The following is a 23,532-nucleotide window of genomic DNA, read 5'->3' as shown; positions in this document are numbered from 1 at the left end:
TCATATTATTTCATACAAGGTTAAGTTTATGTATAAAGTCAATAAGGTTTCAGTAACACGAACTGCTACGCTTCTCTCACATGAATTTGTAACACTTTTTGCAGAAAAGTACATATATGCTCAACAGTCGAAATGGAGCAGTTTGTAAGGCTTTTCCAACTATTAATTTGATCAGAAGCATATCACATTCTTTGTGCAAATTGATGACACTAAATACGATAACGAATGTCTGAGTAAGATACTAAAAACACGAAGTTCTTATTTATTTATTTATTTATTCGACTACTGAATACAGTTAAGCGTAACTACGCTATCAGTATATTCACTAATCGATACATTTAAATGAAACACGTCCTAGTATTTTAGATCAAACCGCGATCGTTTATTAAAGATGAGTAGGGTATCCGGACTACAGATATACAGAACAGAGAACATTAAAAATAAATAAATAAATTTTTAAAAAAATATATATAGACAAACATTTTCAGATAAATGGTCATTCGAAAGAAAATATTTTCAAGTTCGTATGACAAGCCTGGCAACATCGTAACTACCAGCTGCGCACTGTATACCGGGAAATCTTTCATTGTTGTTAACAGAGCATGCTTCCTACTTTTTGTATTCATGATGTGGGCCCTACATACCAAGTTTTATTACAATCAGTTATAGTGGAATAGATAGATGGACGGACACACACAAATGGCGATCCAGTCGAATGGTAGAAGCTTCACTAACACTCGCTTCAATAATACAACAAAACGAGAAGACAAATTTCGCCCATAGGTATGGTATGCAATCATTCCAAACCCTTTTTCAACGTACACTAGCAAACTCAATACTTACCGGTACTTGCGATTTTTGTGTTCTCAAAAAAGTTTTAAATGAAATTTATGTCTGTAATCCTATAATGCCTTCCACTGATAGAAACGTTGTAAAGTATGATGTTATACGCTCTTGATCTACACACAGTAACTGCTTAACACCAACAAAAATTGAGAGAGTTATTTGTTAGAAATGAAATAAGTTGCGATGCTACACATGTGTAAATACTGCACTATTTATTTTTATTTCTGACGATTTCAATATACAGTGTAATCCCACATGTTCTCCGCTCAATTATTACCTACAGAAAAGCTTCAAAGACATGTATAATTCACTCACCTGTCCCTATCAATGAAAGCAAGCTTTCGGCAGCATCTGAATCCAGTAAGCAATGCACACATAATGACTTAAGAATCTGATTGAATCTGGTAGTATTATTTTGTTCGAGCGCTTCGTGGATTACTTCTAAACACAGCAAACTTAGGTCCTTATCATCCAAATTTTCAAACGTCCACTTTGTGTACTTGGGAAGAATCTCCACCAGAATGAATTCAACACCTCCCAGAATACACATTTCTTCCACCTCGTCCCTCTCAATATACTTTGTCTGAAATATTCAATTCAAAATGTAACCAGAAATAAATTACATATGACACATTCAAAAATTAACAAAAATTATGAACATCATATGGATAGTAATAAAATAAAATGACAAGAAATCTGAAGGTTCATTTTTTTTAAAGTCATTACAGCGTGTTATGTGCCAATCTAATCATTTTTCCTATTACTCACTACCCTAATTGAAGATAGTTTCAACATGTACATGTCAGTAGTCAAGCAGTGCAGTTTAACAATACTACAGGCTTCGCAGTAATTGGGTCGTGTCTCAGCATGGAGCACAGAGTTGCAATCATGATTTGAGTCAAACTGAGAAAACAAACGGCATATCATTACATTGTCCTCCTACCTTCTTGGTCAACTCAAACGAATTTTTCCCTCAAGTTTCTATCAAAACTCCACAGATGTATTTTTACATAGTCGAAATAAATCCCATCTTCAAATTCTTTAGAGTTACATTGTCTACTGGTGGAAATACATTTAAACCACCCAGTGGGAATTTACGGATCTGAGCCAAAATTACTACACAAGAAAGTGATGCTAGGAGTTGTTGTTGATTTTAGTTTAGCGTCCCTTTCAGCAGCGAGGCTATATGAGACGTGGACCTACTGATTAACGTGGAATCCGAACCACACGAGCTCCCGCCGGGAATCGAACCCGGGTCTCCCACGCCAAAGGCGCGTACTCTAACTGCTTAGCCACGGAGGAGCTCAAAGTGATGCTAGGAGTAATGAATCCAATGCGGTAGTCGCGAGGTATTCCAAACATATTATACATGGTCATATACACGAACATACATACACTAATACCACGTGTAGCCACGCTAAACAACTACACTAGCAGCTGCTTGGAAAGGCAGCCGGTCGTAGAAAACTTGGATATCTGACTGGCGTATGTGTATTGCAGGCCTATTGTACACCCTAAAGCAGCTAAACGATGACTGTTGCACAACCTGGCTGACGACCACGCACCGTCCACCATGTCATACATATGCCCGATAGAACTTAGGTATCCCGAGACTTAGCAGAGGCAAGCGAGAAAGCATATAACGAGTGTCATTCCACTAGAAGATAGGCTCCATCAAGTGTCCAGGTAAGCTCGAGGGACAGGATTTACGATGTCTAGAATGTAAGACCCACTAGACTGAAGACCGAAAGCAATCATTTTATTATTCTTTACGGAATACCAGGTGTAGGTCTGTGAGACAAATGGGAACACTTACTGGATGGCCCCTCTCACTCGATTGTCTATGGACACGCAGACAGACGTTACTATGTCAGAGATAGAAACGACTCTTCATTGCTGGACACTACCGCGTTCCATTCACCTCGAAATTTTAGTTTTCCCCGACACCAGTGTAGACGTTCTCGGAGATGAACAAGTGTCAAGAGTAACCGTGCGAGAGGAAAGCGGGAACGTAAATATTCCTCTAACAATCGATTAGACGTATTCGGGCGCTAAAAATGGGCGGGGGGGGGGGGGGGGGGGGGGGAGAAGAAAGGAAAATTCATCACGTCACTGCCGAATTCCAATCTGAACTACAGGTTATTTTAAAAGCTGCAAAACAAACTATGTTCATTTTATTAACAAACCCTTCTTTGGCTTTGTGAGGGCTCTAAAAGCGTGGGGCACTGGGTCCTCACCCACCGCATGCGACGCCACTGACAACAAATGCATCAAACTATTAAATAATACTAAGAATAATAAATTATTTTTTATTTTCAAATGGTCATGCCGTGTTGTTTAATATTAGAAGAAAGTACATTTTATTATTATTATTATTATTTCTGTTGTTCATATGCCGATCTTTTAAGAAAGAAAAGATACCGAGCACGAATAACATGTATTATTTGCTATTGATACTGCATCTCCCTCTTGATTATTTTCTGGTTTTGTCTCTCTAGCACGTTTAGTTTCCTAATGCTTTAAGCCGTTGGTAACTCTGTAAAAGTACCCCTTCTACAATGTAAACAAAGCGATGCCAGTGACCTCAGGAAAAGGGAGCCAGCGCTTGGTGGCAGTATATATAGAATCCTTATAATAATTCGTTGTAAATATATTAAGTACGGCTCACTTAAGGTCCCAACACAAAATTAAAAGCTATAAAAAAACTAAAAGCGAAAGGAAACGATATTTTTTTCTCTACATTCATAAAATGATAAAAGTAACAACAGAATACGGTGCTGAAAAGAAAGCATACAAAGCTGTAATAAAACTGGAAACTACGATCGTTCATCTCACATCCATCGAGTGTAACACAAAGCAAAACAGTACTCAAAGCACACACTTGGAAGACACTACATTCACTGTGTTTACTTGGTGTGAAATTTATGTTTTTACCACTGTACTGTATCAATCAGATTTTCATGATGTGGATGTGGAATTAACTTAAGGAAAGGAAGTCCTTTGACCTCCTTTAAATACGCGGGTGATAATTACAGCTTTACTTCTATTGACTACGAGAATTTTCAAGGCCAATCTGCAGGAATTCCTTTGTTTAGAGACGGATTGTACCTTACAGGAGCCAGGATTTCATTTAATGATTATGGAGAAATTGAAAAATTGCTCACATATGATAATTTCTTGCATATCTTCGTGTACGCAAATATCATCATGATTTCTACGTGGAAATTTCAAATATATTACGTGTCAGGGTCTCATTAGTATCCTTAAATGTATCAATACAATGAATATTCTGAATTTTACGTGTTCTATCGACATTTAGAAAATGACAATTACTTTTAAAAAAATAACTTCCAAACATTCTAGGGATTCTGGTTAAATTCCAGGTTTTCATGGCTTTCAACGTCAGTACACACTCTGAATCCGTAACCTTGTAGTTTGGACAAATGCTTAATTTTGTGACAGAGGAAAATCGTAAACAATCGCTGGACAAAACAAAAGTTTGTGACACTTGCAAGCACGTAGGCGTATGAACTACTATTAGATTGGTTAACAAGTTCACTCGAGTTTTAACTACAAATGTTGTACGACGAATGTTTTAGTTCCACCAATAACTTTATAGCACAGTATAACTATAGCTGTACTTATCTATTTTCTTCGATTATTTAAGCAGATTTAAAATTCAACCTGCAAAAAATTCCGATTTAAAAGGCCGGAAATAAAGGCAATGAGAGCCATGTGCTAACCATATATCTCACCCAACTAAAAGCAGTCTCTAGCCATAGTTTTTTTTTTTTTTTTTTTTTTTGGTGTGTGTGTGTGTGTGTGTGTCAGTTTTATAATAATATCAACATAGTCAATTATGAAATTACGCACACATATGGTAACACGCAAAATTACAATGTATTCTTAAGTACTTAAAAAAAAAAAAAAAAAAAAAACGTTGTTTTAGGAAATATTTCTAGAAGATATTAGAATAAATCCTCGATATCAAGGAATGCTTTTCTAAATGTGCTTTAAAAAACTTGCAAGATGTTTCAGTAGTGACGAACGCGAGCATTTCTGTGTCTAGTTAAGTGGTATAGATGAATGTATATTTAACATGTCCTATAGGGCATTCGTAAGGAACTAGCATTGACTACGGAGATAAAGCGCTCTTTAACCTGGATTCATTTTGAACAAGATGGACAAAATCAGTGACTTAAACCCCTTCATATATTGCTGCTACTTAAGAATGTTCGCCGAACGTGGAGAAAGATTTAGATTTCTGGGCTTTCGTCATCTATGGCCATTTAAGCCCGTCACGTATGAGGGATGATGTCCATCGGTGAGCACAATATCCGTGGAAAGGGAAGGAAGGAAGAAAGCGGCTTGGGACTTACATGTTAGGTACTACTCCCGCATTTGCCTGGTGTGAATGAGAAAAAAGCTGGAAAACCTCATTCAGGATGGCTGGCCTGAAAAAAACTTTTTACACTTTTACGACTGAGTGCCACAACCGGGAATTGAACCCGTGTTCGCCGAAGGTGAACAATAGTTTGTGAGTGAAATTTTTGAACGTAAGTCCTCCGTACATTAGATACATAACCGAGCTAAAGAACACCCATGTACGTGAATGTTGAAACAATTCGTGGAATAAATATAGTAGAAGAAAACGGAAAATCTCTGAAAAAAACAGCGCTGTCCCCCACAAACTCTCGTGACCTGGTTTGGACCAGAGACCCTTCGCAAAAGATGTGAGATCCCTCACAGTTTGAGAGGAGAGAAACTGTGCACCAGAGACTTCTCTAACACTTATTTACTGTGTACCCTGAGACGTTACCAAGTTGTCACATACAAGAGACTTCCAACAAATGATTTTGGTGAAAGCATTTAAGATTTGACTTGTCATGTACCTGATTCAAATTTGTTCATTAACAATAAAAATCACAAGAATTAACCTTAACTCTATACTACACTAGACTTTTTTCTTTTATTCATCTTACCCTTAAAACAGTTAACAAGAAAAACAGGTACGACTTCAAAAAATGGTATTTTCCCATAGCGCATTCATAATGGAGTACTGTTGTTACAAGTCCTTCATAATAAATATGCTTATTGTAAAAGTCCACATAGGTAGATGAAATTTGTGCTACGTATGGAACTATGCCAGTCTTAATAAGCTTGGCGCACACATCATCCGTAAACGATTCAGAAAGAGACGAGAATATATCGAGAGACAGCGAGAGAAGTTTCGTAGGTGGATTGTGGAAGCGGGAAAACCTGGAAAATAAGGAATAAAATAAAGTAAATAGAATTACTTGCTATAAGCTTTCTTATTCTATTGTAGGAGTAAATGTAACCATATAGCCACACACATACATGAAGGAATATTATATAATACCGTAAACTGGAAAATCTGGGGCTATTTGGAAAACTGATATTTTTTGTCACATGGTATAATAATGAGAGAATTACGACAGATAAGTCATTTTCTTCTAGACCAATGAAAAGTGGGCACCTAAAAGAAGCAATATGGATGGTCGTTATTTATAGAGTAGTATAAAAATTCTCTCAGCAATTGATAGCATTTTTTTTTTTTTTTTTCAATTTTCTGTAAATTGTTCCTTTGTTTCCGTAATGAAAAGTGATTTCGACCTGGATGTGTTAAATATCATTGCTTTCAGAAGTTTCCTAAATGAGACGAATTAGTTTTACATTTCCTTTCTGGGACAATCTGTTGCCATTTTTTATTTCCTCCCTTTTTTCTACTAAAAAATGATGATATTGATAGACAACGATGATATTATTGAAGTTTCGCCTGAATCTACCTACAACCACAAACAAGTTGTTTTTCCATACGACTTTGCAGTAAAGAATTTCAATACGTGAACTTCTACCAGTAGAGCCTAGCTTGGCATTTATTTTTTGTCAACGTACTAGATTACATTATTATTGTAACAGTACCATATGATATTTTTGCAAAGAGTTAACGTAAATATATCCTTGCAAAGGTGTATCAGGTAATTTTGTAAGTCAATGTAAGGCAATTACTGACCTGATACATATATAAAGTTATGTAGGACATGTTTTAATGTCTTAAAGAAGTCTCAAGAGTTTATGCGTGTTTTGACATTTGTCAAAATTGTTTAAAAAACTACTACGTTTATAAAAACATATTGCAAAAAAGAAATTTTTTTACTGGTACTGTAGGCCTTCAGGAAGCCAACCTTACCAATGTAGTTAGTTTAGATTGGTTCAGCAGTTTATTGTGTTTAACTAAAAGGTTGTGCAAGGAAAACTTTTATTATTATTTAAAACAGCCTAGGAACACATTACTATGAAAGAAACATAGGCAGGTTGCATTCAATCTTCTCAGGAAAGTATGATCTTGCAAGTGGTTCTTTCCAAATAGCCCAATCTCTCACACAGCTTCTTACTATTATGAAAAGACATAGATTTTCCAAGTAGCCCCAAAAGCGGCACATTTTGGCTCCTGGGAGGCTTGTCTCAGTAAAATTTTGTTGTGACTGCAGGAAAAAGTAACATGAACTAAGCTCTAAAAACATCACAAAAAGAAGAAAAATAAATTGGAATAAATAACAAGGGATAGTATGATGAAAAAAAAAAAAAAAAAAAAAAAAACTTTCCAAGTAAACTCAGTTTATTGTATTTAGATAGATACCACAAATCCCCAAGCAGTGATTGGAAAACATTATCACAAAATACTTTAAAAAATAACACTGTCACTAAACTTTAAACTTCATCAATAGGGAGGGGAAAAAGTGAGAAGAAAACTAAACACCTGAAAAGTAGATGTGTAGTGTCCAAGTGGGTGCCATATTGGAATGCAGTCATGTGATAGGTCCAGGTAATAGTACGAGCTTAGTGCAGGAAGATAACAATAATGGGAAGGTGTGTATTGAAAAAGGAATAACAATAGGTGAAGAAATGTATGTAAAGTATAATTATATTGTATATATGACTGCATTTCAGTATGGTATCCATCTGGACACTTCACAGCTACTTATCGAATCATCCTACTACTACATTTCTCTACCTGATAAAACATTTAGCGAAAGTTTAGTGTGCCATTTTTTTTAATTATTATTATTACATTTAAAAGTGTTTTATTATTATACATTAGAATCCAACTAGTAGCATTGTACGAAGTGTGTTTTCACACAGATCCCATTTGTGTAACTAATTCAAGTAAAATTAAAGCAAGGAACATTAGCTAGGAATATCCACATATTAACCCTTTATTTTACGCAAGGCTTCCGAAAACCTTACAGGAAATGTAAATTTGTCTATTCATCAGAACGGTAGACACGTTGAATATTTGCTATGATTTTGGAATTTCAGGTGTATGGAAATTATTGGACCGAACAGGAACTGGAATGGGGAATGGCGGAAACTTCATAACAAGGAACTACATAATTTATGCCGTTTACGAAACACTGTTAAGGTCATGAAATCTAGGAGGCTCAGTGAGCAGGTCATGTAGCCAGAATGGAAGAAAGTAGGAACGCTTTAAAGTTTTAACTTGAAATCCAATCGGAAAACGACCATAAGGAAGGTCTAGGCGCAGATGGGAGGACAATATTAAGATGGATCTCGCAGAAATAGGAATACAGAGTAAAAACTGGGTCCTAAGTTATGCAAAAAGCTTTAAATGACTACATTGAGCATAATAAATACTTTTAAATAGCAATTAAAGGGAAAAAATTGAAATCTTTAAGTTCTACGTCCCATGATTATGCCTTGTGGGCTAAAGGAGACGGTGATGATAAGAAATGAATGAAAATGGTGGAATGAAGAAAGTGGGAGGAAATGGGAGAACCCCGAGGAAACCCACACACACGGTGTTTGTCGACCACAAAACTTACTTAACGCAAACTGGGATCGAACCAAGGACGACATGCACCAGAAGTGAACGTTCTACCACTGAGTCACCGCGGCCCCGATAGAAAAAATAAAACAGATATTTTTTTTTAACGACTAGGCGTATTTCACTTGGTTTTTCCTTAATCTACGGAAATTCTGAAAGCTGTTCAGTAGTAGTAGCAATGTTGCAATCACTTACATGGAAGTGTTATGTATAAAAACAAATTTACTTTATTGAAAAATAAGAAAAATAAACCCTGCAATTTTAATAACATTTCCTTGGCATTAAATAAATAATGAATGACGTTTATTAAGTCTGTTGACTACCTCCGGGATGTTGAATTTTCAGCCTACTGATTTATGTGGGGAAATATTCTTCTCTTTAAAATGAATAGGGAATTTAAGGTTTGATTTCACTGGTTTCTTTGCCTTAATTACAGAGTGGCATTCTTTGAATGGATATTGAATAAATAAAAAAAAAAAGTGTTAATACTATACACACAACACTAAATTACATAGAATATATAGAATAGCAACATCTTGTAACGTCTTCTAACAACAAAAAAGCAACTGGTTCACCAATGTGAGCAAAAATTCCTCAGTAGAGGTCTCGAGAAGACAAACATGCGTTTTCCTTAAAAATAAAACTCACATACATTAGGATTTCCAAGGAAAGGTAAAGTTAAAAACACGTAAAACGTGGACTGTAAAAAGAAAGGAAAATATCAGAAACGAATATAGGGATATTGGACAACATTTAAAGCACAGAACTAAACAGTTGGAACAGGGTCGTACGTCGTTGGTTATAACGATTAAAAATCCTGAATATAACAATAAAATCTTACATTTAATGGTACCTATATTGTAAATACCTGTGTGTAAGACCATACGCTATCTCAATTATTCCCAACATATCTTCATCGATCGTTTTGGTATTCTTCATAATTTGCTTTAGACATTTTAATATGTACATAGACCTCGTGTAATCTAATTGTCGAACAGCTTTCCTTCCACGCTCTGCCTGTAAATTAATTGTAATAAACATTAGATTTTTTCTTCTGTATTTAAATGTTCTTTTTAATTACATGAAAAATTCATAACATTCCCGCTGGAAAGTAGTAAAAAACACGAATAACGCTATGGATTAATATGAACGAAAGAACAGATATATACGAAATATGAGATTGTAGCTTGGAAGGCATTAAAAAATAAAATGGTGATTAAGTTGAAATGGACTGTGATTCTCATTTTTGATTTTAAATACTTCACACATTTGTTAAAGTAACCCGCTTGAAAAGCTGTCAATATACTCAAGCCTGCTCTTCACAAAGAGCAAAATTTGTCCAAAGCACTAATCTACACTGACCAGTCAAAATATTATGACCATCTACCGAATATCTGTTATGTCAACCTTTGGCTCGCGGGACAGCAGCAACACGGTTTGGCTAGGAAACAATGAAGCATTGGTACGTAGCTGAAACCATAGCGCACCACACCTGCACACACAAATGACTTAATTCCCGAATATTACGCGATGACCTTGAATCTGACGTTCAATGACATCCCACAAGTGTTTAATTAGGTTAAGATCAGGTAAGCAATTGGAATTCACCACTGTGCTCTTCGAACCACTGCAGCACAATACTGGCCTTGTGAAAAGAAGCGTTGTCCTGCTGAAACATGTCATTGTCAGTTGAAAACATGGTCCAGATGAATGGGTATATATCTCATCAGCAATGACCTGCTGATAACTAGGAGCCGTCATGGTGCCCTCCATACACATTACTGGGCCAATGGATAACCATGTAAAGATTCCTCAACTCATAATAGAACACCACCGGCAGTCGTCGGCTATTATACACGTCTCGAGTAGCTGTTCCCCTGGAAGATGACGGATTCTGACCCTGGCATCGATGTGATTAAGGCAGTATCGTGGTTCATTGGACGATGGAACGCTGTGCCATTGCTAGGCGTCCAATGACGATGGGCACGTGTCGACGATGCCGTGCGATTAACACTGGTACACGTGTGAGACATCGGCTACGGAGGCTCATATCTAACTGTGTGCTCAGACACTCGTGCTTTGTCCACTGTTAAATTCTGCAGTTAATTGTGCCACAGTTTGCGGCTTATTTTGTTGTAAAAACCTCGACAGTCAATGACGTCCGATATTTTTAATGAGGCGTGGCTGCCCCACGTCTTATGTTTTGTTTCACCATTCTTTTCTCACCTTTGGAAGATACTAAGTGCGGCAGCCTGCGAACACCCGTTAAGTCGCGCTGTTTCCGAAATGCTCGTTCCCAGCCGTCTGGCCCCAATCAAACTGATATATCGCCGGCCTTCCCCTACTACGCACAAACATCACACTGACTGATCGGGTGAGATTCCTGTCACCTTCTGGAGAGCGATTCTGCTGTGTTTCGTACCTGTTATGTCAGCCCAACAACTTCGTTCAAAAAGTAGCGGGTGGTCATAATGTTTTGACTGGGGAGTACACTCGTAAAAAAACTGATTATAACGATGTTTGTCCGCCAACTCCTATTAGAACGCTGCACTGATTCTTATGATTTCTGGCACATGAGTGGACCATGGACTAACTTAGGCTTTCATCATGTTATTTTTATTAAGGTGTGTAGTCTAAGGAAGTGGGTTAAGCAAGGAGTCAAAACTTATGACGCGAAACTTGAGTATCTCACGATTCTGTCAACTTAGGAAGATGAAAAAACTTGGTACATAAACTCTTCATATAATATAAGCGAACCCGTGTCCCAGCAGTTTTTGAAAATTCTTATTGTAACGGGAGAGATGTGTAAATAAAGTCATTGTCAAAAATCTAAGCACACTACTGATTCTTCAGAATTTTCCAAAGAAAATACACAGTATCCATACAAATCCCTCTTTGTTGGACTTGTTTTGCAAAACAAACATCGCTGATCATATAAGGAAACGAAAATACACTGCCCTGCTTCCATTCACACAAATTTATTGAGGAAGTCTGCATTCATCGAAGTGCCGATCCTAGCCTTGATAAGAATTTTACAAATCCTGAGCATTTGTTTCATTAATTTATCAAATTTTTGCAAAGCCATGTGCCTCCACCAGTTTTGGAAAACTTTCCAGAGATGTTCAGTATTCGTTGGCACGTGTTCACGGACTGTCATGTCAAGTTCATCCCACAAGAGCTCGTGGGTAAGAAATCCTGATTGTGGCAACTATTCCATTTTTGCGATGATGTGAGCCTCTTTTTTCTTATAATGATAATTATTGGAGAACTTAGAAGAATGTTTGGGATCGATATCCTGTTGTAGAAATCAAGTTGATGCAATATATACGGATTTCAGTAAAGCTTTTGATACACTGGTTCATGATATCTTATTGAACAAGCTTATTTCATTCAACTTCACTCTCAAAGCTAGACAATTCCTAATGTCATATCTCTTTCATCGCAGACAACATATAATATATAAAAATATAACTGCAAGTTTCATTGTAACGTCAGAGATCCCTCAGGGCTCAAACCTTGGTCCATTATTATTCTTAATTTTTATAAATGATCTCCCAAATGTGCTACCAAATTGTACTAAATTATTATTTGTTGATGATGTAAAACTCTATCGAAGAATTTCCCAGCCCTCCGATGCTCTCGCACTACAAGAAAATCTAAGCGCACTACATACTTGGTGTATATCGAACAAACTTAATCTTAACATTAAAAAATGTAACGTTATTACATTCACAAAGAAAACTAATAATCTAAAATTTAATTACAGTATAAACAACACTCTCGTACCAAGAGTGGACACTGTAACTGATTTAGGAGTCACTATTAGCTCCAACTTTTCCTTCAACAAGCATATCAATCGCATTGTTAGTGAAGCCTACAGAAACCACGGCTTCGTAATCAGACTTGGCTTTGACTTTTCAAATACTTCTTAAAACCCTGTTCAATAGTTACGTTACATCCAAACTTGAATACTCTTCAATCATATGACATCCCACATCCCAACAGTCAGAAAAACAAAGCACGTCTTGAAGCGATTCAATCTCGTTTTGTGAGGTACTTTACTTATAAGAAAACCGGACTATATCCAAAATTCGAAAAATATACCGACCTCCTTCGTAAGCACGATATCTCATCTCTCGAAGATAGACGTACCACCCAACTCTTGATTTTCTTAATGAAATTATTGCAAAATAATATAGACTCTGAGTATTTACTATCCCAGTTAGAATTACATGTTCCATGTAAACGCACGCGTCCTAGAAATATTACTTTTCATTTACCTACTGCTAGAACAAATACACTATACATGTCACCTATTAGGAGAATGTGTTATATTTTTAACTCCTATGCTGAAAGTCATCCTGAACTTGACATATTTACTATAAACGATCGTTCTTTAAGAACTATTGTGCAATCTTATTGAAGATTCATTAATTAAAATGGCCATATCTATAAATGTGTATTTGTAATTATGTAAGTGAATTCATGCATGCTCTAACTATATACAAACTGACTAGGTCACTATCATTAGGTAATATACCTGTTGTGATCTACATGTAACCATAAATAAATAAATAAATAGATAAATAAATAAATAGTACAAAGTTACGACCAAAATCCGCGTTCCTAATGGAATTGCGTGCTTCACTTAAATGTCGTGATACACGCTTTTCTCAGTTATTGTGGTGATTTGAACTAAATCACCAACTTGTCTGCCTGTAAAACATCCTTACACAGTGACACTACATTTTTCATATTTTAGTATAGGAATTACACATCGGGTTGAAAACGCTTTTCGGAAGACGACGCACAAACTTCTGGCGTTGGGAATCGAAGAGCTGAAATTTAGATTCGTCGGTGCAGAGTACCCTGTTCTATTGTTCATCGGTTCAGTATTTACGTTATGGCACAATACTACATTTCTGCTGGAAGGAGTGGCAGCTGCACCCCCCAAGACGATAAATCTGAAGGCTTCGGACCACAGTTTTATATTATACCAAATCGGAACGATTCTTCCGTAGTTTGGTGCTACTTTCGGAGCCGTTAGAAGTTTAGTCCATTCGCATGTAGTTCTAATGAACTTCTCCTCACGAGAAGTTATTCTGGATGACTAGTTTGTTTCTGTGCAATATTTGCATCAGTTTGTAGCTGTCTTTCAAGAATCCAATACTTTTCCCCGACTGATATCTGCAACCACTAGAGGATTTTCAGCACAGGACAGATCTCTTCTTTTAAAATAGCAACTTGAGCACTTGGTTCGACACTTAGTTCGTAGTTTTGCTTCCGCACTTTATAGTAGCTGCATGTTCTTTACACTAATTTACTAATTCACGCGAGTGAAAGAAGCACGATTGCATGCAACACATTCGCACCCAACTTCACCTATACGCGACATGACTGAATAGCAGACATACAACTACTCGTTGTAACAAACAGAGAAATAAAGGTTCTACAACCACCACTAGATACTAAAACGATGCATTACCAGACAAAGCGTGCCGTTAGTTGTCTGTTCGTTATTTATCTGTTTACTGCAAAAGCAATGCTCGTCAATAAAGGTGTCTCAATTTAAGCAGGATTAAGTATATCCATATATCCGTTATTTCTCACGGTAAACGTTGAGCAGAAGCGAATTTTCGATTTTTTTTTCATAATAGTAATTAGCGTGATCTCGGCCGAGTCCATTAATGAAGTCAATCCGTTATCAACAAGTAACGGCGATTTTAACGGTGGCTATCTATAGCTTATATTCCATGCCTATACGCAAATTTTTGAATTCCGTTATTTGCAATAGATAGCTATAGAGATTATCTCGGAAGAGATTGTTGGTGGAGTCAATACGTTGACATACTAACGGCAAATTCAACGGTGCCCATCTACAGCTCATATCTCACACATATAAGTGAATTTTCGAATTCTGTTTCTTACAATGCATAGCTAGAGCGATTATCTCGGGCCACATTTCTTCGTGCAGCCAATCAGTTAACGTATTACAGAATAACGGTGACTTTAACGGTGTATATCCATATCCCATACATATTTCGTGTGATCCTCTACTGTCTTTACCTTGGTTTAAATATTTAGTCCCAAGAAGAGAGTTCACCTGCACTTTTCCCTGTAATAAGCAGAAGTGGTAGGTTTCAACAATAAAATCCCTATAGCTCAAAAGTCTTATCACAATTTTACACTGGTTTTCAATTATAAGTTAAAAAAAAAAAAAAAAAAAAAAAAAAAAAAAAAAAAAAAAAAAAAGTGATTCTAAAGAATAAATAAATAAACTTACTTGATTCAGAAGTAAGATCATATGACTACGAAACACAAGCCACACACTATATTTCATACTCCACACATAGACCAAGGTACCGGGTGCTATCATCTTGGCTGTGTACTTCATATGGGGAGTAACAGCCAACTCTACGTAAGGTAAAAGTATTCTGAGTACTGGGCTCTCTCCCGTCATGACATGACCTTCACCAGGGCCTGAGAACTGACAATCAGTATGAAGTTCAGCAAATGTACCCTGATTTTCCATTTCCTCCAAAAGCTGCAATAAAGAAAAATAAATAAATTTGTTTAGTACACAAGTCGATGATAACTGAGGTAATTTTAGAGATAATACACAAAAATCGAATAGTACCCAAAAATATGAGAAATGCTTCAATATTAGATGTTAATCTTGTTACATGTCAAATGCTTCTCATCAACATAAAGTATTTATAAGAAGAATAAATAAATAAATAAATAAATAAACAGATGAATGAAGAAAACTCCTTCGGCTTACATTTCCATCACACCTGAAGGTGTTTGACAGTGACAATATGTCATTAGGGCAGCGCGGGTCATCGCACTTTATATTGCGACGTATTGTGACAGACGAAGTAACGTTCTATGCTCATATACAGAGACTGATACGTTTCTATCGAAACAACTTGCAGACTGCGGCACATGTAAACCAGGTTTCAGGGAGCAACAAAACTATACGCACACGTGTATCAGTCTCTCAGCTGCTATCTAGCAGGATAAAGATGTTATAATGGTAAAACGGAAACGGTATGGGTATTCTCCATGCAAACTTGAGCATTTCCTGCATAATAGAATGGTGACTAAACAATGCGTTTGTGATAGGACGGGCCACTGTTACTGTTATAATTTAATGTTATGTACAGCAGCCTCTTATACAACTCACAAAGACGAAATCGCATCCAAAGAGGTCGTCAGTGAAACTCTCAAGACCTGTGCTTAAGAAAATCCAGGGTATGGTGGCCTGTGAGAATCCATCACCACAGCATGTTATATGGTTGGACGACACGTGACCCAATCAACAGTGAGTGAAAAAAGCCATTACAATTTAAGGCTGCAAACTGCTGACAAAGCAAGTGCGCATGCATTAACACCATGACATATTGATGATCGAAACAACAAGGCAAGGTTTCACACGCGCCACGTAGCTGCTGAGCACTGTAACTTAGTTGTGACAACGGACGAAGTATATTACCTAAGTGACTGGAAAAGTTCTGACCATCACCTACAGAGGTGTTCATTAAAAAGACCGATATAACTTTGTACGTCAATGTTAAAAAATAATCTAGAAACATTTTAAGGTTGTTACTGACTTTTGCTACAGAGGGAAGTTTAAGATTCGTAAGGTACAAAAATCCTGGTGCTACACTAATGCTGCTTATTACAAAATAGATTTTCTACCCTAGCTTACACAGGCGAAATATCAGTACTGTATGATGACCACATGCATCATGGCGAACTGCACCAGGACAAAACTTCAAGTTACACAGCAAAAACATCGCTGGCCTTTTACCGTCACATGGTAGCTGCAACTGCTATCCATGCTATTTCGACCGGGAATATTGCCTTCAAGAGTCCAGGTGCTAGTCCGTGGATTACTGTCCCCTAGGACTTCTCAAACGGCGCCTTTCATTTCTCAGGTTCGTACGTTTAATGTCCTCTGGAAAGCCTATGAACAGGAGTGAGACAATATATCCTGGCACGTGCATTGGAAACTACGATGTCGTGCAATGGCCTATACCGGCAGCCATTACATCGATGAAGATCGATGGTGGCGGGATGGAATATCTTACGTAAGCAACGACTTCAATTTGTTCTAATGTAAAGAGACCAGTCTATGTACTAACAGTGTTAAATATTAGAACTTTATTCTAAGATACAAGTTGTGTATCTTTTTTTCTTTTACCTTTTCCGTGCTGTCAGACGAAGCTGATGCTAAAGCTTCACACATATCCAAATAGGGTTCTATCACCATCGGAAAATTCATCTTGGCCTTTTCAAAGAGGGCTCGAAATCCGGTATCCTTCCCAAGGGACCAGAAGGAAGCCGCTTCTGTCGGATGTTTAAGGATCGTTTTCCCCAAATCCCACACTGCTTCTATGCAACTTAACCAGTCTGTACCATACAATACGAAACAGCAATTAACCATCATGGAGATACTGTCATACGCAATGTCCCTTAATTTGCCGTTTTCCTGAAAAGATTAAGCAACATAATATTAGCACGGAAGTTCAAACGAAAATGGTGATAATGCTTAACATTACGATGAGTAGTTACATATTATATATATATCCACAAGAGTGCTCACTGAATTGCAACCATCCATCCACAAAAGAAAGTGTGACCAGCAGCCGAGCTGATTACATGACCACCCCGACTGTTAGTATTGGAGAGAAAGAACACATTAGAGGCTACATATTGGCAGAAGCATACTGTTATAATAGATGGACAGAATTTATCCGCATTAATGGGACAGTACGTACACATAAAATAAAAATTCCGCACTATCTATTACAGCTTTCAATGTACGAGCTCAAAATTGAATCCGAAAGTTGTAGCAAATTTTTATCACTTTCGGTTTCAGTGGAAGAATTAAAGCCCAGAGTAAACTTACTTCCGGAATACTAAATTCATATCAGGAACAGTTTCGTGCTATTTGTTTCTGCTTTTCCCTATGACAACGAATACTGAAACCGAAGGCTGAAGTAGATTTAACCCATTTCCGGTTTTAGTACAATGATAAGTGGCATTGCTTTTTTTTTAAAGCACCCCTTTTGTATGAAGTGATGTGGAATGCAAACTCTCGATATATAATAGCGTGGTAGCTGAAAAACATCAGTCATTTTTTCTTCTTGGAAAATACTGTTAGTAATTGCAACTTAAATTTTAACAGTGAATGATAAATAGGTGAAGCTTGCACTGATTGTAGCTAGATTGCTAATAGAATTATAATTTGAATTAAAATAATATTTACTAGTTGCCATTAATATTATACATGCTTTTATGTTAAAGTGCTTTAGATTATTAAGTTTTAGTATCGGACTCAAGAGATGAATAAACAATCCAACTTACTTCAAGGACAAAGTTCGTGCACTCTTTTTAGAGCATTTCTCAAGAAAAGTCACGTCATAAATGCATGATTTAGATGATTTTAGTAAGTTATAGATCATCAAAATATTTGCTATATTCGTAAGAGACATAAACGGATAATCATTTCTCACACGATAAGCTTATTTCTTCTATTTGCTCGCTGGTTTATTTTAGTGTCCTATACTTCAGGCCTGTGACTGGACTAATAGCTGATAGGTCATATGAAAAATAGATATATTTCAGAAAATATTATTATAGATTAAAATCGTTCAGTATATTACTGAAACAACTAACCTCTTTAGTATTCATAAATAGTTCTCATACAACACAATTAAACCCAACGATGTAAATATTAAGTTAACCATAAAAACGACGACTTATCATATTTAAAGGAATAATCATATACTTACTGTGTACAAAGGATGATTCAGAAGTGTATCAAGTTGTTTCAATATTTTACCATCATTCAAAGCTTTCTGTGTAGTAACATTACACTCCATAGCAAATGTCTTCATGTTGGAGTTAAATGAATTAGCCAGTAGCCAACCGAAGTGAAGCACCTCATGGATACCCGTCTTTCTCACTTTGGCCAGAGACTCATCTATAACTTTCCATAGTTCTGTATCTTGAATCACTGAAGTACCCATTCCTCTGTAACAAAGTAAATATAGAGGATTTAAAAGTCCAACCTCTACTATTTATAAAGGACTTTTCCATCCCAAATCAGCGTAAATGAAATTACTTTCACTTGTTTGGAACTAACCTCTCATTTTCAACACAACGCTACATAACACATACATCTACGATTCAGCGTGGGATCGGAACATGAACAATCAATAGTTATCGAGCTGATGTGTTATCTACTGCTAATCATATAGTTATGACAACTCAAATAATTGGTGCAATAAAGGAGGAGGAAACAACGAAAAAAGGATCCTAACTAAACCAACGGAAAACATATCTTATCACAAAACCTTAAGGTCATCAAAAATGAAATTAAATCATTTGAGTTTCACGTCCCACTGTTATGCCGGCTAGGCTAAAGGAGACGGTAATGATGAGAAATTAATGTGGGGAATTAAGTGTTTGTCCACCTTAAAGCTCACTTGGCGCGAGCTGGGATCGAACCAAGGACCCCATGCACCAGCTCTACCACTGAGCCGCCGCGGCCCCTTTAACACTAGAAGCACGAAGCAGTCATTTTGACTGCTTCAAGAAATATAATTTCGTACCTCTTCTGTAATATTTTCGCTATGACCCTGAAATTCATTGACTTTTAATATTTTTGTGCCCACTTCTTGGTAGTATTTATAATAAGTTTATGCTTGATTTTACAGGGGCGCTATTGGCAGTTATACCTAGAAGCACGAAGTAGTCATTTTGACTGCCTTATAAAGAGTATAGGAAATTAGTGTTTCTGTTTATAAGTTACATATGACAGTATTAAATATTTCTTATTTCTAGACAAAAGAAAAATTGAAACCTTTATTCGTTGTAATTTGAGATAGAAAAATTTAAGGTAACTTATTGTTTTATTAAGTATATTGCGATACATACTTCAAACTATAACTTCAAATTTTTATTTTGCGTTATGAGATATCTCTCAGTGTTTTATGGTCGACAAACGAATTAGTTTAGACACAAGTGGCCAATATCTACATGATACTGTGGACTTGGAGTTAGTTGAGCTGAACCGAATACATTGACATTTTACGATGAGAACTCAAGAAATACTTCGAGTATTACATGATCTCTTAGAAGATGAGTCTGAAGATTCGAGTGAAGGGTATGGAAGCTGAAGTGATTCTGAACCTGAAGAGAAAGAACATTTCATATTCCAGTGATGATGGAGAGGAAGACAGTGATGGAGATGACAACGCCAGTTTTATTGCGAGTTTTACTGCTCCAGATGGAAAATTGTAGAAAAAAATAGATTTGGGACAAGGTGACGTTGGCCATACATCTAAGCAGAATATTGTTCGCAAAGTTCCAGGACTGACAAATTTTGCCAAGTGGTAAGTGTCTGAGGAAAAATGTAGTAGTGCTTTTCGTTTACTATTTGATAAATCTATGATGAGGCATATTCTAAAGTGCGCCGTTCCTGAAGCATATAGGCAACTGCAGTACGCAACATGGACCTTTAACTCTTTCAAAACTACAGTCTCATTTGGGACTTATTATTTATTGAGGTGTTTCGGCGTTGGACACTAGGGTCTTGTGGGAAAGATCAACAGGGTCACAATTTATAGGAAAATAATGAGTAGGGATATGTTCTGTGAAATAAAACGGTACTTGATACTTGATGAAAAGGCACAAGAACTACATGAAATCAAGGGAACAAATTTGCACTTGAGCAGGAATTGTAGGATGAGTTTATTGAGAACGGCATAAAATGTTACAAACCACATGACAACGTGTACTTACTGAGCAACTTTACCCTACGAAAGTCAGAGTTCGATATCTGCAATATATCTCAAATAAACCTGATAAATTCGGCATCAAAATCTGGTTACTAGTCGAGGTACAATCAGTCTATCCTCAATGGCTTTCCATATCTTGGCAATTATTTGTAACGTCATGCTGGGACACAGTTAGGTGAAATTCTAGTGTCTAGTTTGATAACTCCTTTTACTGGAAAAGGAATAAATGTGACAAATGTAATAACTTCTTCACAACAAGCAAACTAGCTGAAAGGACTGTATCACTGTGATGTTTACCGCGATCAGAGTGGTAATGAATTAGCTGTCTACAAATGTAAAAGCAACAAAACTGTCTTGTCTCTGAGTTCCATGCATGAGTCAGTGTCAATTTCCAGGACACTACAAGAAAGAAAACGAAACTATAATGTATTACAATCAGACTAAAGTTTAGTGTAGACATCGTGAATCAAATGGTGAAGAAACACAAAGTGAGTTTGCGTATTGATTCCTGGAAGATGTACAGAGAAGCTACTGGAAAGAAAATCAGTAGGTGACAATATCTCTAACACTTGGCCGAAGATTTGATGGTCAATGTCACTGCGCTTCCACACGCAAGCGAAAAAAATGTCAAGAACGATTGTGTAAAAAAGAAAACAGCTGATAGGCCTATATGCTACAAATGTCGAAAGTATGTTTGTGGAAAGTGTGTACTGCAGAGATCCGTAAGCAAATTATTTGCTCCAAGTGTGGGTGACTTTGTGGGTCTTCTCCTAAGTTGATATTTTCGAAAGATATCATAGCGGATAATATTTTACAACCAAATTTAAAACCTAAGAGTAACAGTAACCTTTAGTTTCTTTCATTACTTTAGAAATACTGATATTAAATGTATTATATTAATAAATATTTTTAATATTACATATTAATGCCATTTGTGCTTAAAAATAAAAACAATAAAATAAATAATATGCTTTCTAGGCTTATTTCTAGATGTGACTCATTGAGAATGTCAATAAAATAGTCATTGTGTGTCACCATTCTTTTCTATTTTAGTCAAAACCCGAAAGCAGTCAATTTGACTGCTTCGTGCTTCTAGGGGGGTTCAAAATGTCCGTGCTTCTAGTGTTAAGGTCATCGAATAAAAGCTGAAAACTCTGCGCACCAAAAACAACCACTACGTTCTCGTGTCTTCTAGAGTAATTACTGTGTTCGAGATATCTCAGTTTTCAACAATTTGAGCCAATTAAAACCTCATCAATTTATCGTCCAATTTATCAACATGTGTCGAATGCACTACTATATTATTGTTGTAGGGTTCGATTATTCTTTCTTATTTTTTACTATGTGAAAGTGAATTTCTTTCATTATATCCCACTCCTCCCATAAAATAAAATTGAAAAGTGTTCCTTTTTTGTGCGACTTAAATAAATATTGTCAGTCTGCTTCTTCTTTTTGAATAACTCTGTATTACGACGGACACTTGGTATTTTTAATCTCTTCAGAATACCAATTTTATGAGGGGAGGAGAAATGAATAATTCTACTACCACATATTTCAATACATAATGCATCCAGTTTTACCTTCAAATGGATTCAACAAATCAGCACACTATCACACTATAATAAGGAATGGAGCATTGCCGCTTTATTCTCCGTATTTTTACGGCTGAACCTACATTCTGTACAAGGCTCCTATAAATCTGGTAACGACGATAAAATTTGTGGCACTCTGAGCTGTCTAAGATTTCATAGTGTGTTGTTGATGACGTCAACGCAAAGTTAAATTGAAGGCTACCATATAACTGTGAAGAAGTTTTGATCAATAATTTTCATGTCTAACGTTAAATACGAGACAGAGTTTATAAATATCATGATTGGTAAGAAAATAAATGCGTCCTTAAGAGGAAATAACATTAATTTACTGATTTCTAAATTTAAACTGCAAATAAGAATTCTGTTCTCATTAGTAACAACAAAAACTTACCCTTCATCACCTTTACTCGTAAACCCGTACAAGCCGAGAACGAGAACAGCCTGAACATGTGATATCTGTTCAATAATGTCACGGTGCTCATCGTTCAGGTCTCCCTCAAACACCTGATTATATCCTAATTCTGATTTCTATATAAAAAAGAAAATATTTATAAATAACAAATTCATAACATACTGAAAGTACGGACACACATCTAAGCTGAGTCACAGTTATCCCAGCACAGTGCTCATTTCATTGTTACTATTTATATATATATATATAAAAAAAATACAGAGAATTATCAAGGTAACAATTTTTATATTATATCCTCAGTGAGCTAACGAACTATAATAGAAATACATTGTTTTGAAAAAAAAAAATAAATAAAAATTTTATTAGTTGTTGTTCATGAAACTTAAGAATCTTGTTATTGTTGTTATTATCATTATTACCAATACGACTTCTTAATTGCTGGGCTAATGACTGCTTAAGATCAGAATTGTCACCGATCAGCTCGGCCACACAACTCACTTATCGGACAAACTGTGTATTTTTACCGACTCTAAATCATCATCCAAATTAGTATTTTATTCAAGTGAACAAGAATTTTACGAATGATCCAAAAAATGCATCAAAAGATTGCGATCTTGGCCTAAAATTAGTTTTTGGATCAGGGGCCACAAAACTTTTAAATCGAGTTTTCGTATTATCAACAGAATAAGCACATCATACTGAGTAAATTGGTAGTTTTGGTTTGGCTACACTATATGTAGTTCTCGAGATATAAGGCCTACAAGAAAATTTTTGCCTGAAATATATTGGATCTTTTGATCCAAAAAACATTTCCTTTCTTCGTTCTGGACGTTTTATAGCAGGAAAGAAACAACTTTTCTTCTTTTCCACGCAGGTGGGCTCCAGACCTGTCGGTGTTGAGAATAATACAAAGGAACCACTCTTTATTGAATTGAATGTTTATCTAAGTAGCAGAGTACTCCAGATAAGCAAACATTTTATCTTTTCTTGAGTGAAGTTAACTCC

General features: G+C 36.3%; 1 protein-coding gene across 3 annotated transcripts in view; it reads right to left on the bottom strand.

The window, feature by feature from the left end:
• Positions 1-23,532, bottom strand: part of LOC145687864 (nucleoporin Nup188-like) — a 97,830-nt gene that overhangs the window by 37,722 nt on the left and 36,576 nt on the right. For all 3 annotated transcript variants that reach the window (XM_081761365.1, XM_081761363.1, XM_081761364.1), the window contains exons 6-12: positions 22,507-22,643; positions 18,514-18,754; positions 16,920-17,207; positions 14,997-15,257; positions 9,582-9,730; positions 5,829-6,105; positions 1,162-1,429 (exon numbers count right to left, since the gene is read on the bottom strand). In XM_081761365.1, the coding sequence (XP_081617491.1) occupies positions 1,162-1,429; positions 5,829-6,105; positions 9,582-9,730; positions 14,997-15,257; positions 16,920-17,207; positions 18,514-18,754; positions 22,507-22,643 (1,621 nt within the window). The remainder of the gene's footprint in view (positions 1-1,161; positions 1,430-5,828; positions 6,106-9,581; positions 9,731-14,996; positions 15,258-16,919; positions 17,208-18,513; positions 18,755-22,506; positions 22,644-23,532) is intronic.

The sequence above is a fragment of the Thermobia domestica genome, chromosome 6 (assembly GCF_964235325.1).
Source record: "Thermobia domestica chromosome 6, izTheDome1.hap1.1, whole genome shotgun sequence".
NCBI classification, from domain to species: domain Eukaryota; kingdom Metazoa; phylum Arthropoda; class Insecta; order Zygentoma; family Lepismatidae; genus Thermobia; species Thermobia domestica.
Note: the sequence above shows the minus strand (reverse complement) of the source record. Positions and strands in the feature narration are given on the sequence as shown.